Genomic DNA, 23074 nt, shown 5'->3' on the forward strand with positions numbered 1-23074 from the left:
CACTTTTAATAATTTATGTTAACATGTAGTGGGTAACCATTTATGGAATTAAATATCAACATTACAAAATCCTTTTTATTATTTTAGATTTCCTCTCAGGTGTGTCAACGGGAACACTAGGTTGGCTTTATTTGGTGCATCATGCTAAAGTATCATGCTTAAAACTAATTTTCATAACATTTATACTTGGTTCCATGCTAAAACACCAGTTCATACTGAATATCTAAAGATGAAGCCCTGGACTCATTGCCTAAGACCTCAAACTTCAAAATCTCCAGCTAGAAATTGGCTGGAGCCCTAGGAGAGAAAGGAATTGGGCCGTCTCAGCTTTTATCATCTCACAGCAAATAGAACTTCATTCATTAAAATAAAAACAAGATCACAACATCTGTCACAGCTGTGTTGCCTGCTGAAACCCAGGGTGTGCAAGTCGGGACCATGGCTGGCTTCTGGGACTAAGAATAGACTGTAATGGCAGCCACTGGCGCTGTGCCTGACTGCAGCCACTACTGTTAACTCTAACCCTGCCAACACAACCGGACTTGGTCTGGAAACACACTCGCCACTCCTACTCTTCAGAGCCGATGAAGGACTCTACTTCAGTCAGCACATTTTATGCTCATTTGCTGGATGTTGTCAAACAGGCACGAGAGCAAAAATAATGTTTAGAAATAAGAAGACCAGCATTAAAAAAAAAACACATTTGCCCAAGAAATGCAGGTGTAAAAACATGGAAAGGACAATTTCTTCCTTGGTATGTGAATGCAGAACCTCTAACTAACATTCTTATACTATAGCAGCAGGCTAGCTCTTTTCAGGAGGAAGCTTTAATTATGAAATTCACATAATTATTAGACTAGGGCATAGATGATGGGAAATGTATGGAGCCCAAGCACAGCACATATTCTGCATTTGTTGCTGACTGTTGTAGGTTGTTTACCATGTATTTCATTGGGTAAATTGTGACAACAGAAGATGAAGGAACTGTGTGTATCAGCACATTTACCTATGTTATGTGTACTGAAGAGAACGTATTTCTTTCAGTTTTTGTAAGAGCACCAAACCTCCACACAAAGCCCACAGCTCAAAAAAGGCTTGAGGAGCACGAGGAGCTGGCATGTAACTTAGTGACTGCAACAGGCCAGCGCCAGGGGAGCCCAGCACTCACCACTGAAGAGAAACAGCACAGATAGAGCAGTGAGAGGGCATAACATTTCAGATATTTTCTAATGTGGAGTTCATCATTTTGCACACTACCTCCAGCAAACGTAGTGGCCAGCCTATTAATTTTTTGCGCGCAGATTGCTAATATTACAGTCACGCATCACGTGAGCGTTACTATGATAACACGATGTATGATAATAGCAACAAAAGGTCGAAAAATATGGCGTAGATCAATAAAGGGAAAGGAGTTTTACTGTGCACAATCAAGTAGAATTTCTGCTTTAGTGTAGTTTTAGCTCCGTCACTAGAGGTTTCAGGTTACAGAAGTATATGTCTTTGACAAATGCATTTTGAAGATAGCACGGATGTCTTGATTTTTAGGGATAACTTCTACAAAAGTAGCGAAAGGACTAAATTATGGAGATGGTCTTGAAACAAAAAGTCAACATGAGACATTACAAAATCCAGTTTTACCAGCCAACAAATGCATTGGAAGAGAACTATGCCTGTGTAATCTACTAGCACTGAGCCACAAAAACCTTGATTTGATGGAACATACTTTAACGGCACACAAAGATTGCAGAGTTCAGTAGAATGGAATGCTCCTTCAACAATCAATGCGGCATGCTCCAACGAGCTTGTTTTATTTGTCAGGCTCAGCTCCTGTCATTCAACATTGACGAATTCCACTCTATACTGAACAAATGAGTTACAGATTTTAGAAACTACAGTTATAATTCGAGAAGCTGGAATTTCTGATTACCCTTTATGAAAAGTTATACACATGGCAAGACCCAGCTGTTAAAAGCTGGGATTAGGCAAGCCATGGTGAGGTTAAACATTTACAATAACAGTTTAAAGACAATCTGGGAACCATGCTACAAGAATCGCTATTATTCCATTGCTTGCTTTTAGAATTGAAACCCTTCAGAGAAAATGCTAAATACTGAAATATTAGAAAATTGTGTTCCATCCTGTTCAATCAGAATGGCATAATTCAGAGGTTCCCAATATTGGTACTAGGGGTCCACACACCTGCTGGCTTTCATTCCAGGTTAATTACTTAACTGAAGTCTTCATTAACTAATACATTGCTTGATTGGAACACTTGCAAGTTTTTGTTCTGCTTGAAACTTTGGAATTTTATGTTACTTATGAAACACAGCAACTAAAAAAAGTCTAATGTGTTTAGGAGCTGAAAACAATCCAACAGTTCAAATTAAACCAGTTACTAAATCAATTAAGTAGTCAATTAAGTGTAACAGACAGCTGGTGTCTGGGTCACCAAGACCATTGGGAAACTTGTCTTGATTTCTGGTATATCCTATGATTCCTAAGGATTATAAAGCTTTAGAAGAAAATACGTTTATCTTCATGTGCAGAGTAACTGTAAAGAAGGCTAATGTAAGTGATCACACAACTGTGCATCACAGAAGCAAACAGCAGACCTGGCTAATTTGTCAGTTCTGACGGGTTTTCTAAACAATGACTGGCAGATATAAAAACAGGAATAGGTGAAGGCTTATTCCACGCTGAAAGGAAAAGAAAGGAGTCACAATGTTTCAGCTGTGCCTAATTCCACCTGAAGAAGGCTCCACGGCCGAAACGTTGCGTTTTCTTTCCTCTCTTTTCAGCATGGAATAAACCTATTACTTGTTCCTTAATTCCAGTTAGGATGTGTTAGCCTAATCCCATTTTTGAACACCTGGGTCTTGCCATAATGTTTCATAAAAGATAATCAGAAATTCCAGATTGTCAAATTATTACTACTGTACATTAATATCTGTTCACAGCCCAAACGTTCTGTCTCTTTTCTTTTCCTATCAACACAGAATAAAATTTAACCTGTTCCTTTGCAGCCTATGCATTCTGATGCAGTTCCCTACTCGAACCTCAAATAAAAAACAGTGCAGATCAGGCTACAAGAAACTCCTGAACTTCTACCTATAATTAATGCAGACCTACCTGCATCAGGTGCTTTTGTCAGGGCATATCTTACAGTATACCCTAATCTGTGTAAATGTGTTGCTGTGCTGTTGCTGTAATCTCTGCTGGGCATGGGATAAAAGGCTGTTATGGACAGTATATAAAAAATGGGTTTCAATGAATGGGGTTCAATCCACCATTTCAGGCACAACTCAGCGTCTGATGCACACAGTTCAAATAGATGCTACACCCACTACAGCAAACGGCCAGCCCATAGCCTTGGGAGACTTTGATACTCTTGAGAGCCTTGAGGACTGACAGCAACAAAACAGCCTCATTTTAAATCGTGAGGCCTTTTTCTGGAGAACCCATCACACTCAAACTTCTGTGGGGTCACCTTGCAGATTTGTTTTACATTTCTTATTTTTCATTTTATGCAACTGGGTTACCACCATTGTCCGATATCAGAAGTAAACCAAGGCTGGTCCTGGTCAGTACCAGGATGGGAGAGCTCCAAGGAAAACCAGGTTGCTGTCACATGTGGTGTTGGTGGACCAGTAGGTGGCACTCTTCTCCTGTACCGGAACATAAAAGACAATGCCACAGCAGGGTAATGGGCCCCGAGTCTGTGGGAGGTGTGCTCTTTCACGAGACATTAAAACTAAGTCTTGACTACGTAGCCACTAAAGATCTCATGGCACTGTTCATAAAACTAGGGCAGTCATTCCTGGTGTTAAATTCCACTCTGATTTTATACAATCTGGTCTACCTACTGTAGTATCCCTCTTGATTCAACTGGTGAAGTTATGTTTCATTTCCCTCCTGGGGCTGCTGGAGTGCAATGCCAGCTGTTAAAATCATTTTATGATTATTACTTTACAACAAAGTCAAAGGCATTTAAAAGGCAAAGCACATGGACAACAACCAGCATGATCTTTTCATGCAGAGGATCACAACCCGAAAACACGCAAATCCAAATTTCATGGAGTTTGAAATAAATAAGACGAATCCAAGTACTTATAGGATTTGTAATGGAATTCATAATTAAATACCCACAGCAAGTGGAGCTCAATAAAAGAGAGATGTATCGCACTTGTACATTCTGATCTAACATAACAGTGAGAGAGCCAGACTACCCTGAGACGCAGTTGTCAGGTGATCAGAGTTACACAACAGTCCCAGAGAGGCCAATTTCTACTGTGAGAAGCATATGAGCCTTTATGATCTCTTCTCTCCAGCTACTGCCGATTTCTTCAGTGCAATTCTTCCACAGTTATTGGTATTTATACATTTTCAAAACATTTGGATTCTAATGCATTTATCACTTTTATGGGAATGAAGTAGCGTGATGCCCCATAAAGCACTGTTGCATTATGAAGAGTGTTCTCCGTGAATGAAGAGACTGATTGGTCCATCCACTGACTAACAGATACAAACAGATATACTTACATTCACTTTTGGTAGTTGTAGCTAATGGAATAATAGCTTTTTAAAGTACTGTCAAGTATTTTTAAACAATTGTTGTTCATGATATAGTATTAGAAATAATCAATTAGTGCGCTTATACAGTTCATCAATTTTCTACTATATAATTGCGTTTTATCATTCCAAATCCTGTTTCATCCTCCTTATCCACCACTGGCCTGCCGTCTCCACCAGCAGCCCCCCTGCACAGCTGACGAGTGGGAGAACTGTGAGAAATTACTCGCACACACATTTCCTTCTTGCACGGCCAATCAAGAGCTACAAGCTCCAAAACGTATTTCTAAAGAACTGGAGCAATGGGACTGCCAACACAAAAGAAAAGAAAAATGGATACATTTTTGTTCAGCGCATACTTGGAAATAAGAAGGAAGGCCGAGTTAATTAAAAGCAAACAAGCTTAAGGCCTGTGCGGTCATACCGCAGCCTCCATCTCTAGTCACCTTCAAGGTACTTCTGTCCTTATCCCGATTACACCACAATCTGCACTAATACCATCACAATCTTAAGCTCCATCCAGCTGAGTAACGTCAGAGCTGCACGGGATTCTCACTCGGCATGCTTCAGCAAGATGTCAGAGGAGAATTGATCCCCTTTAATCAGACAGTACACTGGACTGAAGCCTGCAAAAGGATCTCATCTGCTAAAAGCAAATGATAAATTAATGATAAACTGAGCAAAGGACAATCAAGAAAAAGGTCAGCACATAAAGCTAAAGCAGCTCAAGAGGTTTAAATGACTTCTAGCCGTTAAACCATGGCGCTGTCATGCATATAGACATTGCTCCTGCAGGGGATTTAGCGCAAGCACCAGCTGTGTGAAATACATCATGAGGTGGACTATAAGCAGAACCATGATGTCACCCCAGCCTGACAGAGCCACTGCTGCCCCGGCTGACGCAAGACCACGAGCCCCAGTGCGAAAGAGGTACCCGGCAGTGCCAGGGCTTGGGAGCAACGTTTTAGCTCCGTCGCCCGTCCCGGAGGTCGAGCTGGAACAACTGCAGCCCTGGAAATGCCGTCGCCCACATGCAGATCATTCCTGCAAGCGATGTCTGATCGGCGCTGACCTTTCTCCGGGAACACATTAGCCACCACAAAGCAAACCGAAAGGTCCCTCCACTGACAGACAAACTCTGCACCTTCATTTTACACCTCATTCCTCCCCTTGCGAGATATGTTTACACCATCTATTACTCTCCGTCAACAGTTAACAAGTTTCCACGGTAGGTAGAGATGCAGATGGAGATGAGGTTCCGCCTGAATCTTTAGGATAGCTTTCAATAGCTACGATCTTGTGCCCGGGACTTCCCAAAGCCATAACTAGAAATCAGAGTTACCGAACCCGTTCTCTGCACACGTTAGCTCGCCTGTTAAACGGTCAGGTCACACAGGAAACCCTACGGACACTCACAGACGTAAGTGGGTACAGACACCTTGTACGAAAGAAGCTCAGCTGCTTTCAGAACACACATGGGGAAAAACAAAATCACTAAGGTTAAGCGTCCACGAGCAGGTATAAAACAGGAGAAGATGAAAGTTTCTCCAAGCGAGCTGTGAAATACACATAGCCTGACTTCTGGATACCCTTCCTTTCTGAGGATCTGGCCCTGTCTGCCAGAGCCTGTGTGCGTTCTTGCCCACCTTAACTGCTGCACAACGCCTTCCCTTCACGGCGCTCTCGCGGAGGCTAAATTTATATTCTAGAAGTCTGCCGGCTTCAATGTTCCTTTCAACCTCGCATTCCTGACTTGGCTGCTCTCCTCATATTTTTGGCCCTAGCTCATTTGCTTTGTGGTTTTCCTCTCCCGTGTTCCTGACTGGGCAGCGAACTGCGAGCGGCGAGGCAAAGAAACGGGGCCCGAGTTCGCGGGCGGCCCGACAGGCACCTGCTGCAGAGACCTCGGCCGGCGGAGGCAGGGTCTTCCACAGCTGCACAAGCCACAGAGGACCCCCCGCGCCCGAGATGCTCCAGCTCCCACAGCCCCCCCCCCGGGCAACACAAAACCAGGAGCCACAGGCAAACCCTGGCCCCCTGTCTCTGGCACGAATTCACCAGAACAGCTTCACTGCCGCACCACGGCAGGGGTGATTCTGCCACAAAGCCTGGACACTTAATTAATGAACATCTGTAGTTCACATACAGGGCACAGATACTGAAGGCCTGTTGGCGGTGGGCTTGATTTATCCGTTATGTTGCCTGAAAACACTGGCATTTCTAAACACAAGCAAGTCGAACATCCTAGAGAGACAAAAACTGAAGAAAACGTCAAAAGTGCATATTCCCAAATATACAGTAGTCTGTAAATCTATAACAAACTGTAATCTGTAAATCTAAGTAGTTTTTTTTAAGTGACACTGGAGCGCAGATGCCTGCAGTCTGGGTACAGACATTACAAAGAATGCATGCAATAAGCCTTTGAAAACCAGTTGCTGTTTTGTTAATGCACGTATTTTAGCAAATATCTCATCAATCATTTTGTGTGTGTTGAGAGAAGTTGCAAAAGTAGTCAAAAATAAAATCAGAAAAATCCAAAGGCCTCATGGCAGGACTGTAAATTTCAGCATTTCCAATGGTGCGCCAGGAATATATAAATATATAAATAGACGAAGGAGAAGAATGTGAGCCTCCTGTGAGTGAAGAGGCTTTTTTCTTTTATGGATTTTAAAAGCATGAAAAAATAATTTGCAAAATTTGGAAAAAAAAACATGATACTTATGTACATGTGCAGATCTCAAGCCTATTTTTTATATCATTAAAATAAAAATGTCCCTCCTGGGCAGCAAGAAATTACATTAACAGGTCAGCACATTCTTTCTTTATTCACCCCAATTTAAGACCACAGAGATTACTAATGCCTGAATACAAATATTTAGGCCTATATCAGAGTCCCCATGTTACCTTCCGATGCATTAGTAAAGCTTAACCTATACCTAATTACAACTACTCGAACTTGTAATAACATCCAATTTCCGCTTTGTTTCAAGCAAAATTTAATGCCAATCTCTCCTGGAACTATGCTCTAAAATATCCTTCTTTTAGATTTTACAGTACGTTTCAAGATCTTACAAGGAAATATAAATAAAAATAAAATAATAAATAAATAAAAATAAAAATGGTGGGAAGCTACAAATCAGGATACAAAAGAATAACATTAGCTTTGGTCCCACTGTTTCTGAGTTTTGTTTTAAAGCAGGAGAGTTTTCTTATTTACCGGGAAATCTGTTTGTGAGGCTCTTTAAGCAAGGGTTTAACTTTCCACAGGCTAGCTCATTTTTTATTAGCGTTCAACACATGCTGACAGCTATGACAAATAAAAATGAAAAATGCATTATATTTTTTCCAGATTACAAAAACAAGCATATCAGTTGTGGAATGAAAAACGAGCCAAACAGCCTGAAAGAGGGGGGGGGCATACTTCAGACTAAGTCTGTAAATAATTAACCCAACTTTGATAAAGATATGGTGGTTGATGTGGACCTTTTACTAGCCCATCTGCATAGACATGTTTTTTCTTGACTGAACTCAAGTCAGATGATGGTGTTCATCCCAGCATACAGTACATGCTTTTCATTGTGCACTCACACTTAATGTCGACATTTTTTCCAACTCAGGCAGATTTTGTGCATTTTGATTTCTATTTTTTTTTTCAGGATAAACAAAATGAGTAATTCAGCAGACTAGTTCAACGTCAACAATGTGGTGTAAACATGAATAATTAAATACGCAACACAAAAGTCTGAGAAAGAATCCGTCCATGATTTAAGCATTTTCAACAACCTCGATAAAGCAATCACATGCCATCATATGATTCAGGCTGTTCAACCTTGAGGGAAAAGCACACGCGTCTTCCGATCCTCTGTGTCTGAGAGGGCTGTAATTCAGGTGGCTGTTTGAAACTGTGGGGAGGGCCCATTTGAACAAGCCCTCACACCTTGGCTGGCATTCTGGGAGTCAACAGGCAAAATGAAAGACCACATCAAACATACTGCACAGGAGTTTTCCCGCTCACCTTCAGTAATATATTTAATAAAGGAAACGCAACTTGTGGGCACGGTAGTTTTGTTTTCAGTTATGATGCCTTTATCTGAAATACAAAGAGCGTAAATTCCTCAGCACCGATGACGTTTTTATATCGCACAGAGCACTGAGGATCAGTCTCCAGGCTGGACAAACTGTCTCTATCTGATACACAATGTTTTCCATAATGATCCTCGCGCTGTAAAACAGGTTAGGGATTATAGCCTACTGGCGCCATATGAAACGCCAATCCACAGTGTCAGCATTTCAGGCCACACTCATTCAACATGCACCTTGTATCAGGGGAGCTACCCTTGTTCTGTAACGCTGTTTTTTATCCACATAATAACCCTAAGTCATTCAGGTTTGGAAGCCAAACGTCATTTTTTAACATGCACGAAATTGTTATTTAAGAATAAACTTCACACGCCCATACCAAGAGAGCACCGACAGTGGCAGTACAACTACAATTGTACACCTGCAACACCAGCTGTAGAAAACATAACCTGTCCCAGCAGGTCTTAGACAAAAACACAGGAATAACATGGAAACAGTACAAAAAAGGTGGATTGATAAGTGAACCTGACATTGCTGCAAGGATAGATTTATTGTTATAATGCATCACAATTTACAGGCCCTTTGAAATAAGTTGCAGATGGAATTTGCTGTTGGGAGCCACAGAGCGTGCAGCCAGCCAGCGCCGCTCAGAAGAGAACAGCTACCTGCTCATCACCGACTCCAGCCCAGGACTGGCAGGAAGTCAGGGGTGCAGTGCGGGCAGGTCACAGGACACAGCCCGTACCCCCTCACCGTCTCTGCACACGGTAGCAGGATTTGTAGATCTGCACTGAGCCGAGAAACAACGCTGTTGCCGACCCCATATTGGGTGGGCAGAGAACAAAAACAAACTGCTTTCAATATTTAAAAAATGAATTCAGAAAATTCGCTCTGTGAACAAACGATAAAAGGAATAGCAATAATTATAACTGCTTTTTAAGATCATATAGAAAACAACTTATCGAAACCAAGGGCGATATGGGAATGTGGACTGTTCTGTACAATCTTTACAATTACAATTTTTGTGTTCTGTATAATGTAGGACCCTATTTCTATTATACTGATTATTGACATAGGTCCAGACCCTTACATTTAGCAAACACACTGTGCTAAAACACGCTGATATCAAAGACATAAGAGACAACTTTCAATAACATACTAAAAGAGCGTTTCTGATACCGTTCAGCTAATTCAGTTACGGAGTTGCCAGGATTATTATTTTAAAAGGTGGGGGAAAGCTTCCTAACACTTAATGTGAGAAAACGGTTCCAGGACAGCACTAAGTGCAAAATGCTTGTGTAGCTACAGATGCAATTACAAAATACGTCTCTCTATATCCAGCCATTGACTTATTTAGATTTAGAAAGCAATGCAATGAGAGAACACAGAACCAAGATCCACCAACCCTGGCCTGGAGCTAAACTAATGCACATCTGCTTTTCAAGGAAATGGTTTCTGCCGTCTAGATTCACAGTCCACCAAGTAACACCGAACAAAAGACTTCCTGTAAAGCCACAGGCCAAACAGCATTTTTCAAAAGATATTAAATAAAATGTAATTTTGGTAAATACAGACAGAAATTAAAATTTAGGAATGGAAGAGGGGGAAAAGTAGCCTCAGACCACTCCAGTTTCCATCTTGTTCCCTGAATTGTTTCAAGTCTCCTAAAAGCAGGCTACTTGATCCAAACCCATAATACCACTAGAACGCCGCTCATAAAATAGAACTGCTTCAGCGACAGTGATTTATTAGGCCAGTGGGTCAATGAAATATAACCCTAATATGGGGGTTTATTGTTCATTCTTCAGCTATGTTACTCAGCCATGTCTTCAATAAAGCACTTTATTGGCCCGCGAGAGGTAGTACTTTTTGTACCCGTGCCAGCGAAACCCCTAGTAACTGTAACTGTGTCTGCTCTCAGGTCTGGGCCACAAACCCTGAACACAGCCCAGGCCCTGCCAGGGGCTGCGCAGCCACACGGAAAGCAGAACGGGCCGTTTCCAGCTAATGATTAACCCTGCCGAGCCAGGCACCAGAACACTGCCTCGTCCGGCTGACCGGGCGGCCTGCGCAGGGAAAGCCTTTCCCTTCACTCCGTTTTGCCAAGAGCAGGGAGCTCCCCTCCTCCACAAACACAATCCGAGCCCGGGGAGTTCTGGGCAGTGCAGACCACAGCCGGGAGAAAAGAAGAATGTAAAAGATAATGTGGACAGCTGCCGCGGGTTTTAATTAGGATGGTATCGCTTCTGGCAGAACGTCTGTCCACTGCCTCCCCCCCCCCTTTTCCTCCTCTTTCTGCAGTTAAGAAGCCAAAAGAGATCCAGTGGATCCCCTGCCACATGTCAGAAGGCGTGCACCTGGCCGCTCGCCGTACCACACGCCCCAGAGCATCCTCACACGGGGAGGGGCTCCGGAGCTCTGAAGGGCTGGTTTCATGTGGAAGGGGGGTGTGGGATTATGAACCAGCTGAGGAATCCCAATTCATCACAGTACACGGCACCTTTGATAGCTCCTTTTCCGGGTTTCTGCAGTCTTAAGAGCGGTGCACTCTAAGTGAACCGTCGAAAGCATTAGATTAATTGCACTAAACTGAATCCACAGCCTTTCCTCTGCACCCAGAAGTTGTAAATTACGATGGAAACATCACACACAACAACCACAACGATCTTCACCAATTGCTGTGTCTGGAAACATTAGGTCCTATAAGTCTACAAAAGAACAAAACACATAATTGCCTGCAAAATAAAAGCCTGTCAGCAATTCTTTATCTTACTGAAAGACAAAATGACCTCTTCCTAGCTCAAATGCAATGAAATAGACCAATTCCTTTTATTCCTCTTTTGGAACATAGAGCTATAGCTATAGCTCCCTGAAATCAGAACTGAGCCCTGCAGACAATGTTGAGTATGTCTCTTTGAACAATCTCAAGCTACCATTTATGACTCTTGAAAACTGACTATGACTGACTATCTATGGAACCTTCAGAATGATTTGCTGTCAATCAAACCCCTTTACCAAATGTCCTGCTTCTTTTCTTTTTTGTTTTTGTTGTTTCTTTAACAAATCAGCATAATGAAGCTGAAATATGACATTTGTCTTTGAAGGAGAAAACACACGCAGTGTGTTGGCCTGTAGTTTGGTGATAGGCTCAAACTAGCAACCCAAGTGTGTCGTATTAGTAAGACAAACCCCTAAAAGCTTTATTTTATTTTCCTTTATTTAAGGTGTTGAAATTCCATCTACTCTACTATAGAGAGCAGACATGACAGGTAAGCTTTCTGTCATATGCTAGATCAAAGTACCAATGCATCATTTAAGTGCAAAATTAAGATACAGAACAGTGTGCACCATCCTAGGCAGAAATATATATTTTTTTTCTTTGCTGCTCATCATCAACAGCACTAAAAACAATAGCATGCATACATCAGTGTCGAAAACAAAAACTGAAAACAAGTGTGCCAAATGAGACCCTCTGAGCATTACTGAGTTACTGAGTTCCGTTTAATCGTCTCTTTTTCGCATCTAAAAAAGAATGAAAGGCAAAAACCAAAGGTTACAAGAATCAAAATGTTTTTTACATAAGAAAAAAGCAGTGTCGTGTTTTGCTGTCAAACAACTCCAACCGACTTCTCAAAACTTCTGTCTCACTTTACTCTCCATCTAGTGTGCTCTGTTCAGCCTTACGGTACACACAGCCAGCGGGCTGCGAATTAATTGCTAAGGACGTAGCAATATTTATTAGTGGGGTTCGTCATGGCAACAGCAAGCGACACTCTGACAGCTTCAGTGCTGAATGGATCAGAGTGTGCAGTAGGTATGGGGGGGCATTTGTAGCTTTTTATTTGGCCTGAGCACTGCATTTTTATACAATTATGTTTTTTTTACTTCAAATTGTTTAGCAAAACAATGAAAATGATCTATATACAAACACCAAAGAGGCGTTAAATATTCAAGAAAAATGGAAGTGTCTGTTGCATTTTTAGTGCCCGTCAGTAGATAAACAGGTAAAGTAAAGGTCAAGTCCTCACCAGAGCATGGCCAGCGCTCATCCCGGTTACTGTAGCGCTGAGTGACCTGAGAGCGGGATTCCATTTGTACAGCTGGGAAAACTGGAGACACTGGGGTGGAGGACCTCACTGAAAAGTACCACAGCAGTATCTGTAGTGGGGACTCGAACCCATAACCTGCCTGGAGTGGCCCTCTCCTGACGACGGAAGGAGCCGACTCACTCAGACAGAGACGTGCGAGAACGAGCAGCGCTCAGCACCTCTCAGAAACGCGCAGGGTTGCGCTAAAAGCAGAACATTAGAGTAGGTAAATCAAACTTCACTGGACCTCTGTAACTCTGGAAAAACAACGTGCAGGCTTACATGCATTCATTAGAATTTCAGGAAGAATTCTGAAACAGTACACACACTTTTAAATCAACTATTCTTTTTGCTAAATTCAGGAATAAGTACTGTAACTGCATGAAAATGGCTTTTGGTTAAAATTAAAAGAACCAATTAAACAAATAATCAAAAAAAAGTTTAAGATTATTTTATGCTTTTCATATTTTGCTCCTTGTAAAATGGCCAATTTTTTTTACATGAAAAGAAGATCAGTTCATCTAAATTCATGTCCTCCTTCGTCTGTATATGGCTACACTGTGCACTCCACAGACAAGAATGCATCTTTGCACACTAACAGCTCCATCAACTGTCCTTGTCCTCCTCTCTTATCACAGTCTGAGCGGCCCAGATGCTTACATGCCCTTGACACCATTTCAGTCTCTTCTGTCCATTGCCACCCTTATTGCAAGAGCAGAAAACAGAAACATTCAGCTAGAACAGCTTTCTGTGAGCAACTAATGTTTCAAATACTACAGACGTACCAGGTACGTAAACCAAGAGCAGACACAATCCAACAAAAATCCAAAATTTAAAAGCTCCTTCGAAAAAGAACAAAAATTTCATTTGGCACCTCATTTTGAAAAAAGTATTTTGCATAAAATAAATAAAGGCTACAGAATACACTATGAAAGCCACCCGAGATTCAAAACATTATAAACGGTAGGGATCAAACAAAAAAAAATTCAATCACAGATTCTGTTTTGTACAGAGAAAATGCAGGGTATATTTTATGTACGCTATTTGCTCCTCAAAGTGAAAACCTCCACCCCATTACAATCAGAAGCTGATACACTGCTGTTTACTACTGCAAACCGAGGGCAGGCCTGAACTGTGCCTTACTGTTACACTGGCGCTTGTAACTCCAGCCTCTACAACCCATCGGGGCTGATAGTAGGTCGGTAAGCATGTGACTGCTTCCGAGAGAGAAGGGCAGTGGCTGGCCTGGGACACTTGCTTTACACTGAACAAGAACTGGACTGCTTGGAAAGTCACACTTACATGCAACGGCCCCAGTGAAAGCCAGTAGTCTAGTATTCAGCAAGCAAACAGATTCTAAGAAGAAACTTCTTCAGCCTTCTTATGTTGTCTGAACTGTAACAAATCCAAGCTTAATGTTAACATTTTAACGCGTGCAAAGAAACAACTGGTCAGTCCACCCCCCTGGACTGGGAATCACCTCATATACTAACTCTGTACACTCCACATCACCTATGACCCGGAATAAGACAGACGTAACAAGAGGAACGCTACCTGCTTTGATGTAGCTAACAGTACCTCTGAGGCACAGTAATGTGTGCGATTTTGGTCAACATGTTAAAAAAGAATGCTCTACTGGAATTAGTCCAAAGAAGAGCAGCCACATTCCCAGGCTCAGAGGAATGTCCTACAATGACAGGCTAAAAAGTCTTTTAGTCTCAAACAGAGAAGACTATCAGGGGATCTAGTTCAAGTACTCAAAATCCTTAAAGGCACTGTCAACCCAATGGGCTTTTTGAGAATCAGCAGTGAAACATGATCCAGTGGACACAGATGGAAACTACAGGGACACACATTTAGAACCAAAAACAGGAGGCACTTCTTCACACAAGGTTCTGAGAGTCTGGAACAAAGTACCCAGCCATACTGTTGAGGATGACATCATCGCCGATTTCAAGGACCTTCTCTTATTAACAGGAAAATTAAAATACTATCAGAATCTACTGCTGAAAACAATTCAACAAAAATTGAAAAAATATCTAAAGTATCACAAAACACACAAGACAAAAATGGAAGTAACAGCAGCTTTACCACCTGGTAGTCGGATTGTGTTAGATCTCAGGGGTTAAGTGATCCGTACTGGGAAATGAGAGCTCTAAGTCGCTTAAGGTAGCAATGGTGGACCAGTAGATGCCACTCTTCCCTACAGATGAGACATTCAAATACCACCAGCACAGTATGGTAATACAGGATGCTGTACTGTATGAGGAAAAGACATGAAACCAAGGTTTATGAATGAACTGCTTGTTCATGAAAGGCCCCATGGCACTGCTTGCAAGAGTGTGACCCCCATTGTTCCAGCTAGACATCACTATGGGCTTGTACAACTTGTCCTACTGAAATATTCTCTCTGAATTCAATTGTTGCATGTATTTCTTACTTGCCCTCTTGATCTGCTGTGTAGTGGGGCTGCTGGCTCACAATGATGTCTCCCAGCTGGATGCTCGACTTTAGTGGTGGATGAAGGGGGTCCCATATTTGTGAAGCATTTGGGGATCCAGTGGAACGGAAATGCTATACAAATGCATGAGACTGGTGGAATGCGTGATAAATAATACTACCACTTTTAAGGAACAATAAACACTCATTCTTAAAATTTGTCAAAACACCATGAACCACAAATCTGTAGCCAAATAAAATTAGGCCAATTTTCTTTGAGCTGCCCAAACATCGTTTTCAAAAAGTCCTCTTTGAAATTCAACAATGCAGCACCCACAAAAGCATTATGCAACAGCAGTAGGGTGTATACTGTACTTTCAGCCATTCATTGGGTTTTCAAATGTTTTATTATCGTCATCATATAACACTTCCCAGAAAGTGTCAAACCGTAAGCATTTGGTACCAGAAAAAGATCAGCTGTGGTTTAGGTTGCTGTGCAGTTCTGGGATCAAGCGGCCTTTATCATGTCTGAATGTGGATGAAGCTGAGCTCCCAGAGCTGCTCAAAATGGAGAACGACAAACCTTAACGAGAGGCTGCTACTAAGTGCGTGCTACTACAAGAAGGAGATCCGTTTTTAATTCTTTTCGTTTTGCGCAGGGGAGCTTCACACAGAACGGCACATGGCAGAAACAAGCCGGGAGGAGAGACAGCTCCCACTCCTTGCCTGACAGGGTTGTTTCCCATGCACAAGATCTCAACTAGTTGCACAGGGGCACTGTGGCTGGAGAAACTCCCTGTAGGCAACAAACCCGAAGTCTCTGCATACCCGACACCAGCAACACCGCAGAAGAGTGTGCCACCATTTCTGCATCCCAGCAGCCAGCTCTGTAATTACCAAAATAGCACCCCTACAGTAACACAGTCAATGTAAGGCTGACTGCCTCAGTGAGGAGCTGGATATGTCAGAGTGACTTTTTGCTAATCTTGTTGTTGACATTTCGCCAGAACATTCAGCTTGACAGAATGGCCCATGTAGCCTGCAGCGTATCACACGCATACTGTACATACACGGGGCATGTTATAATCAACCTCCCTTTCATCCCCGCAAAGACGGAAAAAAAAACGTTATTTTACACATATGGTACGACCACATCAGATAATAGAAAGATTTTACTGGTGCATTTTACTGGTGCTCCATGCAGAATCTGCACAAGTTCTGAGAGCCGCCTGGGCTCTTGTGTCTTGCTTTGTGTTCCCACTTCATTAGAAAAGCAGAAATTAAACTACTAAAAAGGGCTTTTGATCAAAATAATGCAATTTCCTCTTTCTCTATAAAGTGTGCAAAAGCTTTGGATATCAGTTTTAGTCCAAGCAGACTGAAAGGCCAAACAACAGCGATAATTTAACTACAAATCCTACTTAAAAAATATAGATTTCTGCACCTATCTTTTTACTGTAAGTATGGTCTATCTAGGTGTGCAAAATTTAGATACATTAGTTTCACAAATGTAAAACCACTTTCATGCACATTTACCTGATTTGTAACTTTATTACTGTATCATCTAAACAGAAATGCAAAGTCGTACATTTATTCCTATTTAATCTGCATGGTAACAACTAAATAGGAAAAAACAACAGATCCGACTTCTCACCTCAGCATGTAGCCAGACATGAACAGAAGCAAAAATGCAATTCATGAAACTGTAATGGAAGTAAACTCCAAAATCCCTGCTAGAGATGCTGGAGTGAAAATGATGAGGAAAGGGGGCTTAAATATATGCTGTCCCTTTTAATTACAGTGAAAGGAAACATCATTAAAAAACACTCTGGATTTCTAAATGGCCACATTTCAGCAGCCTCAGAACAGTTAATGCTCGCACCACACGCAAGGCACACCAGTTCCATTCAGCATAAATGTCTACAGCATTTTTTCCACTTCAAATCGATATGTCTAAATAATATTGACCAAACCACAACCGTGTTGCAACACAGTCACATAAAACCAAACTACTTCAGCTTTTTGCAGTTGTCCTGTAAAAGCATCTCTACCCCAGGCGTCTTCTCGTTTGTGGATGTGAAAACCATACGTCTGAAATGCAAATGACTACCGACCTTGACAGAGAAAAAACCCCATTAAATCTCCACATTTAAACTTGAAAGTTTAAAACTATTGTATAACGGAGCTTGTATAAAAGCTTTGGCATTCATTCCTTATACTGCAAAAGCACTTTGGCGGGTGCTGTGTCACGAAAATAAAGACTCGATCTGTACCCATTTACCAGGATGCAGCAAAAGGCTTTTAGCTAAAACAAAGCAATGTGGTCTAGGAGATACAATTCCAGTGTCTTTCCGTGCTCATTCTATTTGGGATTGCTAAGGAAACACAAATCACACTGCAACACAGAATAGAGCTACACCGTTCTTGTACAGTAGGTTTAGGTTTAAGGACAGGGACTTACAAAATGGTCCTTTTTTCAGAAAGAGGGCAAAAATCATAATACAAGCACAGGCCCTGGAGGAATAAAGGCTTGGACTACAGGGGCCCAGTGGAGGCTAATATGAGCTATAATATGAGTTTTCTAACACTCCAATTCTGAGTTCTAAAAATAATTTACGGCACAGAAAGTCCAAAAAAAGAGCCAAATTCTGGAACTGTTTCACGGCAGACATGTCTTTTGAATTGACCATGATTAGGTCTCTAAAAGTACAAATACAACATACACAGATCCTTACTTTGTAACAGCCTGTGTTTGAACTTTTCTGACTAGAATTTGGTTTGCAGTGCAGCAATAAACATCTGGCTAGTGACACCAAGTAACAAATTCTTCTGATGCACTCTGAGATCAAATTTAAACTACATGATCTGGAGCACCATAATCTGGGTGGTTTTTAGATTCTTTCACAATGGGGACAGACCAACTCCAATGATTCCAAAGCACATTATAGGCTTGTATTCCGGTTCTGTCAAAAAGTATTAAAGATCAATCATGGCTAGACAAATAACATTAAATTCTGTTTTCTCCACTGATACAAGCCTCGTAGCTGATAATCACTTTTTACAGAGAACTGGCCTGTCCATTTCTTTCAACTTTTATCTTTTGTGCTTACTGAACTTCATTAACACCAATTGGCCAGCTGCTTCTACATCAGAATTGAAAATGAACAGACAACTGTTTAAAGTTGTCTTTAAAAAAACAATTGATTTCTTATGCGCGAAAAGAGCTTGATGTGATCGTCTTAATCAGGCATAGTGCGACGAGTGGGATACTTAATCTTTTCTCATGCTATACTATTTAGTACTGGGAGTGTATAACGTGTTGTAAAATGTCATATTTACCATAGACACTCTATAAGATATTTGAAGCTTTATGTTGTTTCATGAGATCTAAACCTTAAAGGTACTGGGGTTCTCCCTCACATGTTGAGTGACACGAACAGAAACGTTCTTCCACTGCTCATATATATTTCTGACATTTACTTGCATGATCACACCAAGGATACACTACTCCCAGACATCGCTTCATGACAATCGCAAGATAAAGCTATCAGCAACAGGCGAGAACACAATCGCTTATTGTCTGGTTGTAAAAGAACTTTGACATCAAAGTACGTTTATGAAAAAACAAACGAAACCGTGTCTCAAAATTGAGTTAAAACTAAAACTCCGCACAATCCCAGCCTTCATCGGGAAAGGGGGGCTTTCTGCTAACGTGTGGATGGATTAAGGAAATGAAATTGTCCCTATGCAAAAGAAAATTTCAAAAATACCTTCCACCGACCATCATACACCTTTATGCCGATTAAACGCGCCACTCTTTACCACACTATGGTTTTTAACAAATGTATGCAGAAAAGGAATATATTTGCGTATGTGTAAATATATACAGGGTGTTGCAAAATGTGAGTTAAAACTGCTACAGATTATCTCTGACGGAGCCTGACGTAGATTTGATGAACATGCGCTGCAAGTCAAACGTAACATACAAATTGCTGACTTCTGGAGCCCTTTATCAGCGAGGAACGCAAAATCTGAGATAGCACTGCAATCACACCAGTTAAACCCAATCCAGTACACTTATGACGACGAATGGGGCCTTGACCACTTTGGAATGCGTTTACTTCCATCTAGAACATAAAACAAAACCGATTTCCAATTACCCTCTCTGTTTTCCGAGCAATGACAGAAAGATCACGGTGCTTGTGAACGCTTGTGGAAGCACGATTGATTTCACACACAGGCGCACAGTGAAAACCTAGATCCCGAAAGAAAATAACAAGATGATTACATGAAAATAACTGATTTATATGTAGAACGTAATGATAACGACGCTGCTCATTCTGAAAACGTCTGAAGAGGTTTGTGAGGTAACTCAACACTGGCCGTATCACATTTGTAACAATCTCTTCACCCTCCGGCATGTTTGAAGACATCTTGACTGGAAATGTTTAAAATCACCCAGTACCTGTCCCCACGACAAGAAAACAGCTCACCTTTGAAATGAAATAATTTTGGATAACGCTCAAAAGCACCAAGGCTCAGTTTGGTAAGCCTAAAACACTATACGCGCAAAGCTGCCCACACAGTAAAAACCGGGTGTCTTTCCAACATGTGAAATCTCACCCCTGGGCTTTGTTTTGGGTTAAAAAAACTAAGGTAATTCTCTTATAACATTTCTCTTATACACACGGTCTAGAGAGCTGCTATTATTTTAAAAAGGAAAGGCGATTTTCCTGTTTTCTACTGACTTAGAAACATCCCCAACTATTCAAGTACTCGCACTCGTCGTTTGAAGGGGGAGGCGGAACCGGTGAACCGGATACTAGACCAGTTTCAAAGATCAATACATACTAATAGTTCGATTGTTAAAGAAGTACCGGGTGGAAAGTAAAATTACTACTTTTTGTAATTGCATTTCCTGATCATTGCTCATGCTTGAGACAACGGTGTGGATTGAAATTTAAATTATGGAAAACAAATCACACGGAACAGAATTCAAAGCAAGTCTTTTTCAACTGTTCAGAAGGTGTTCAGTTTCTATTGGTCATAATTACGCCGGAGCAAAACAGCCCCACAATTAATCGACAAATCGCATAACGCCATCATCCTTTCTCCGCGCGAGTCACTTAAGTCACAAAGGCACCACCGTGACGTCAACAGGACAAAAGGACAAGGAGTGACGTGAGCTGTACTCTACCCTGCCCAGCACAATACGGTAAGAGTTGGCTTCACACAAAAATCAAGCAACACAATAATAACAACCCTTCATGTCTCACATATATAAATGTGCTTAACGCTGATGGTTGAATCTACTCCATTCACGGATGGGAAGTGCTGACCACACAGTAAAAATCATATGCTCGGTTCCAAACCACGCCTAAATAGTTTATGAATTTGTACTGTATATTGTATATACTGTAGTGTATTGCACTTCTGCTCACGTTTCAGAAGGAGCTGGTCTGATTTTGACTTTACTTCTGAAATACAGGAGTAGTCAGTTTTTTTGGAGTGAATAGTTCAGTTGACATATTTTGAGATTATCATCAGATAAATGACTTAATATATTTATGTAATCTACATTAACTATCCAGATAGACAACACATGTTCACTTAGACATATCTCTTTTTTAAAATGCGAGTATAGTGAAACATGTCTTGTGGGACTGACAGATTCATGGGAACTGATCATTTATTCTTTAACGAAGTGGCCATTTTGTCTTCAGTGACAAATGTCCCCGTCATAGATTACTGAGCGTTCCCATCGCAAACAGGTATTTTATTGGGAGTAACTTAACTCCTCTCCCAAACCCAAATGTCAAGTATCAGGCACGTTTACAGCAGCTGTATGGTAGTTTAGTTTGGTTTCTTTAAGACTGTGATTCCCGCCTTATTTCCCCATCCTTAGTGGATATCATCAGTACATTATGATACAGACGTGACAATATTTTGACTCTTCGGGGGCCTCTGATTTCAGGGACGAGACATAATTTAAAAAAATAAATAAAAAGGAGATATTGGTCACCCTATAGAGCTTTCAACACACAACTTATTAGGCGCATTTATTACTTTGACATTTTATGAATAAAACGGAGCGAGTTGAAAATGGAGATCAAAACGATGTGCATCCGAAAGTCATAAAACCCTACGGTGAGATTCAGTCGCGCATAGACTCTCGTTTCCAACAGCAGCGTCTCAGCCCGTTCGCCAACATAAAAAGGACGACTATTCCGCAACGTGAAAAAAACAACAACTCATATGTTAAGATAAAAAATGTTCTGTAACCTTAAAGCATTCCCGAGAGCAACACAGCGGCGGGAGACAAGAGTCTCTCCTATTTCATAAGACACTGACTCCTTTTCACTTCCTACACTGGATCCTAACGTAGTAAGGTTTCCATGACTACGCAAAAGTCACCTTTCAGACTACCTAAGGCCACTTTTACTACAGGGGGTAGAGACGAGGAGGTTTAAGCTGGACTCGGCTAATAAACCGTTATTGCAAAACCTAAGATGCACACACATTAAAAAAAAAATCATTTCAAAACATCCAAGCAGCTAACACTTTAAAACAGGCATGCAATTCGGCGCACAAGAGGTGTCACACAAAGGATGTAAAATATTGCTTCGCACTTTAAAGACGTATTGTTACCATGTCATCTCAAGGGAAGCAATTCAACCAGACTACCTATGCATAACGGTTGTGGTGGGGGCGCTCTTATTTTCCCAATACTTAAAAGTCTGGAACGGGAACGATGCTGCCAAAACGCGCATCCACGGGATGTGATTCTGATCAGCTGCGATACATAGATTATTGATCTGTTATTGAACTGCTTTTCCTTTCAGCGCAATTGCGCCGTTGATCCGTGGACCCCGAACTGAGTCCGTGCTCAGAGTGCTCGCTCTCGGGGGCAGCGGTCCTCACCTTGTAGCTAGATGTGTCGGTAGGTTTGGGGGGCAAGCCCGGGGCAGGGTTTCCTTGCAGCTGAGCGGCGTTGGTCTGGAGCGGCGAGTGAGAATCCTCAGACTCTTTTCCACTGTGATAGACCACCCTGCTATCCGCGATATGGATGCTTGAAGCACAGCCCATGCTTCGACGCCACTCTTACCAAAGACTTTGTTTCTTCTTGTGATTCACAAGGCTGTGTGTTTGCCCCTCTCTTTCTCTCTTTTTTTGCCTTGGATACCTCGGAGCTGTCTTATTCCTCTCTCTTAAATCTTCCAAGGCAAAACGCTTTCTCCCACTTCCCTCACCTACACCATGAATAATTATATATCTTCCTCCCCCCACCCTCCCACCCCCCAACCAGGAAATAGGTTTCCCTTTTGCCTTTTACATGAAGTAAATAATATTTTTTCTCGCAAAGACGGGTTTCTTTTGAAAATGCACGCATCCCAGAAGCGCTCAAGTTTTTCGGAGTCGGCAGTTCAATTCAACACGCATTTCATTTCTGCACTCTCCCCTCCGTCTTCCTACCACATCGCCGTTTACTCCCTCTTTAAAAAAAAAAAAAGTTTTCCAGTCTTCCACAATAAAACAAGGAGTCCCCCAATCCAGGAGATTTATCTATCCATTACTGGTCCAAGCCTGTTGCTGTTGAGCTCCTCCACACCCCAAAACAGACGAAAAACTATTAAAAAATAAACAAAAACTAATCGTTTTGCCTTGTTATTTTCCCACTAACGATCTGGTTGTCCCCTCGGTTCAAGGCACAAGGCACAGACCTGCTCTTAGCACACTTTGGTCCGCTTCGGTCCCATTCTAACGCTTTCAGAGATTCACGGCGTTACGTTTGGCTGCCGTTCTGATTTGAAGATAAAAAAAAACGTTTTTAGTCCCTACCAAACATTCCATTCAAATGCCACAAAATACCAATTACACAAGATAGCTTCTTGCTTGCA

General features: G+C 41.6%; 1 protein-coding gene across 2 annotated transcripts in view; it reads right to left on the bottom strand.

Moving 5' to 3' along the window:
• Window positions 1-23074, bottom strand: part of pde8a (phosphodiesterase 8A) — a 75797-nt gene that overhangs the window by 40044 nt on the left and 12679 nt on the right. Inside the window, exon 1 of one of the 2 annotated variants that reach the window (XM_088921678.1) lies at window positions 22098-22439. The exons of the other annotated variant lie outside the window; for it this stretch is intronic. Coding sequence (XP_088777804.1) covers window positions 22098-22262 — 165 coding nt within the window. The 5' untranslated portion in view covers window positions 22263-22439. Of the gene's footprint in view, window positions 1-22097; window positions 22440-23074 lie in introns of those variants that run through there. 2 annotated transcript variants of the gene reach the window in all.

Source organism: Atractosteus spatula, chromosome 7, assembly GCF_055471065.1.
Source record: "Atractosteus spatula isolate fAtrSpa1 chromosome 7, fAtrSpa1.hap1, whole genome shotgun sequence".
Taxonomy (NCBI): Eukaryota; Metazoa; Chordata; class Actinopteri; order Semionotiformes; family Lepisosteidae; genus Atractosteus; species Atractosteus spatula.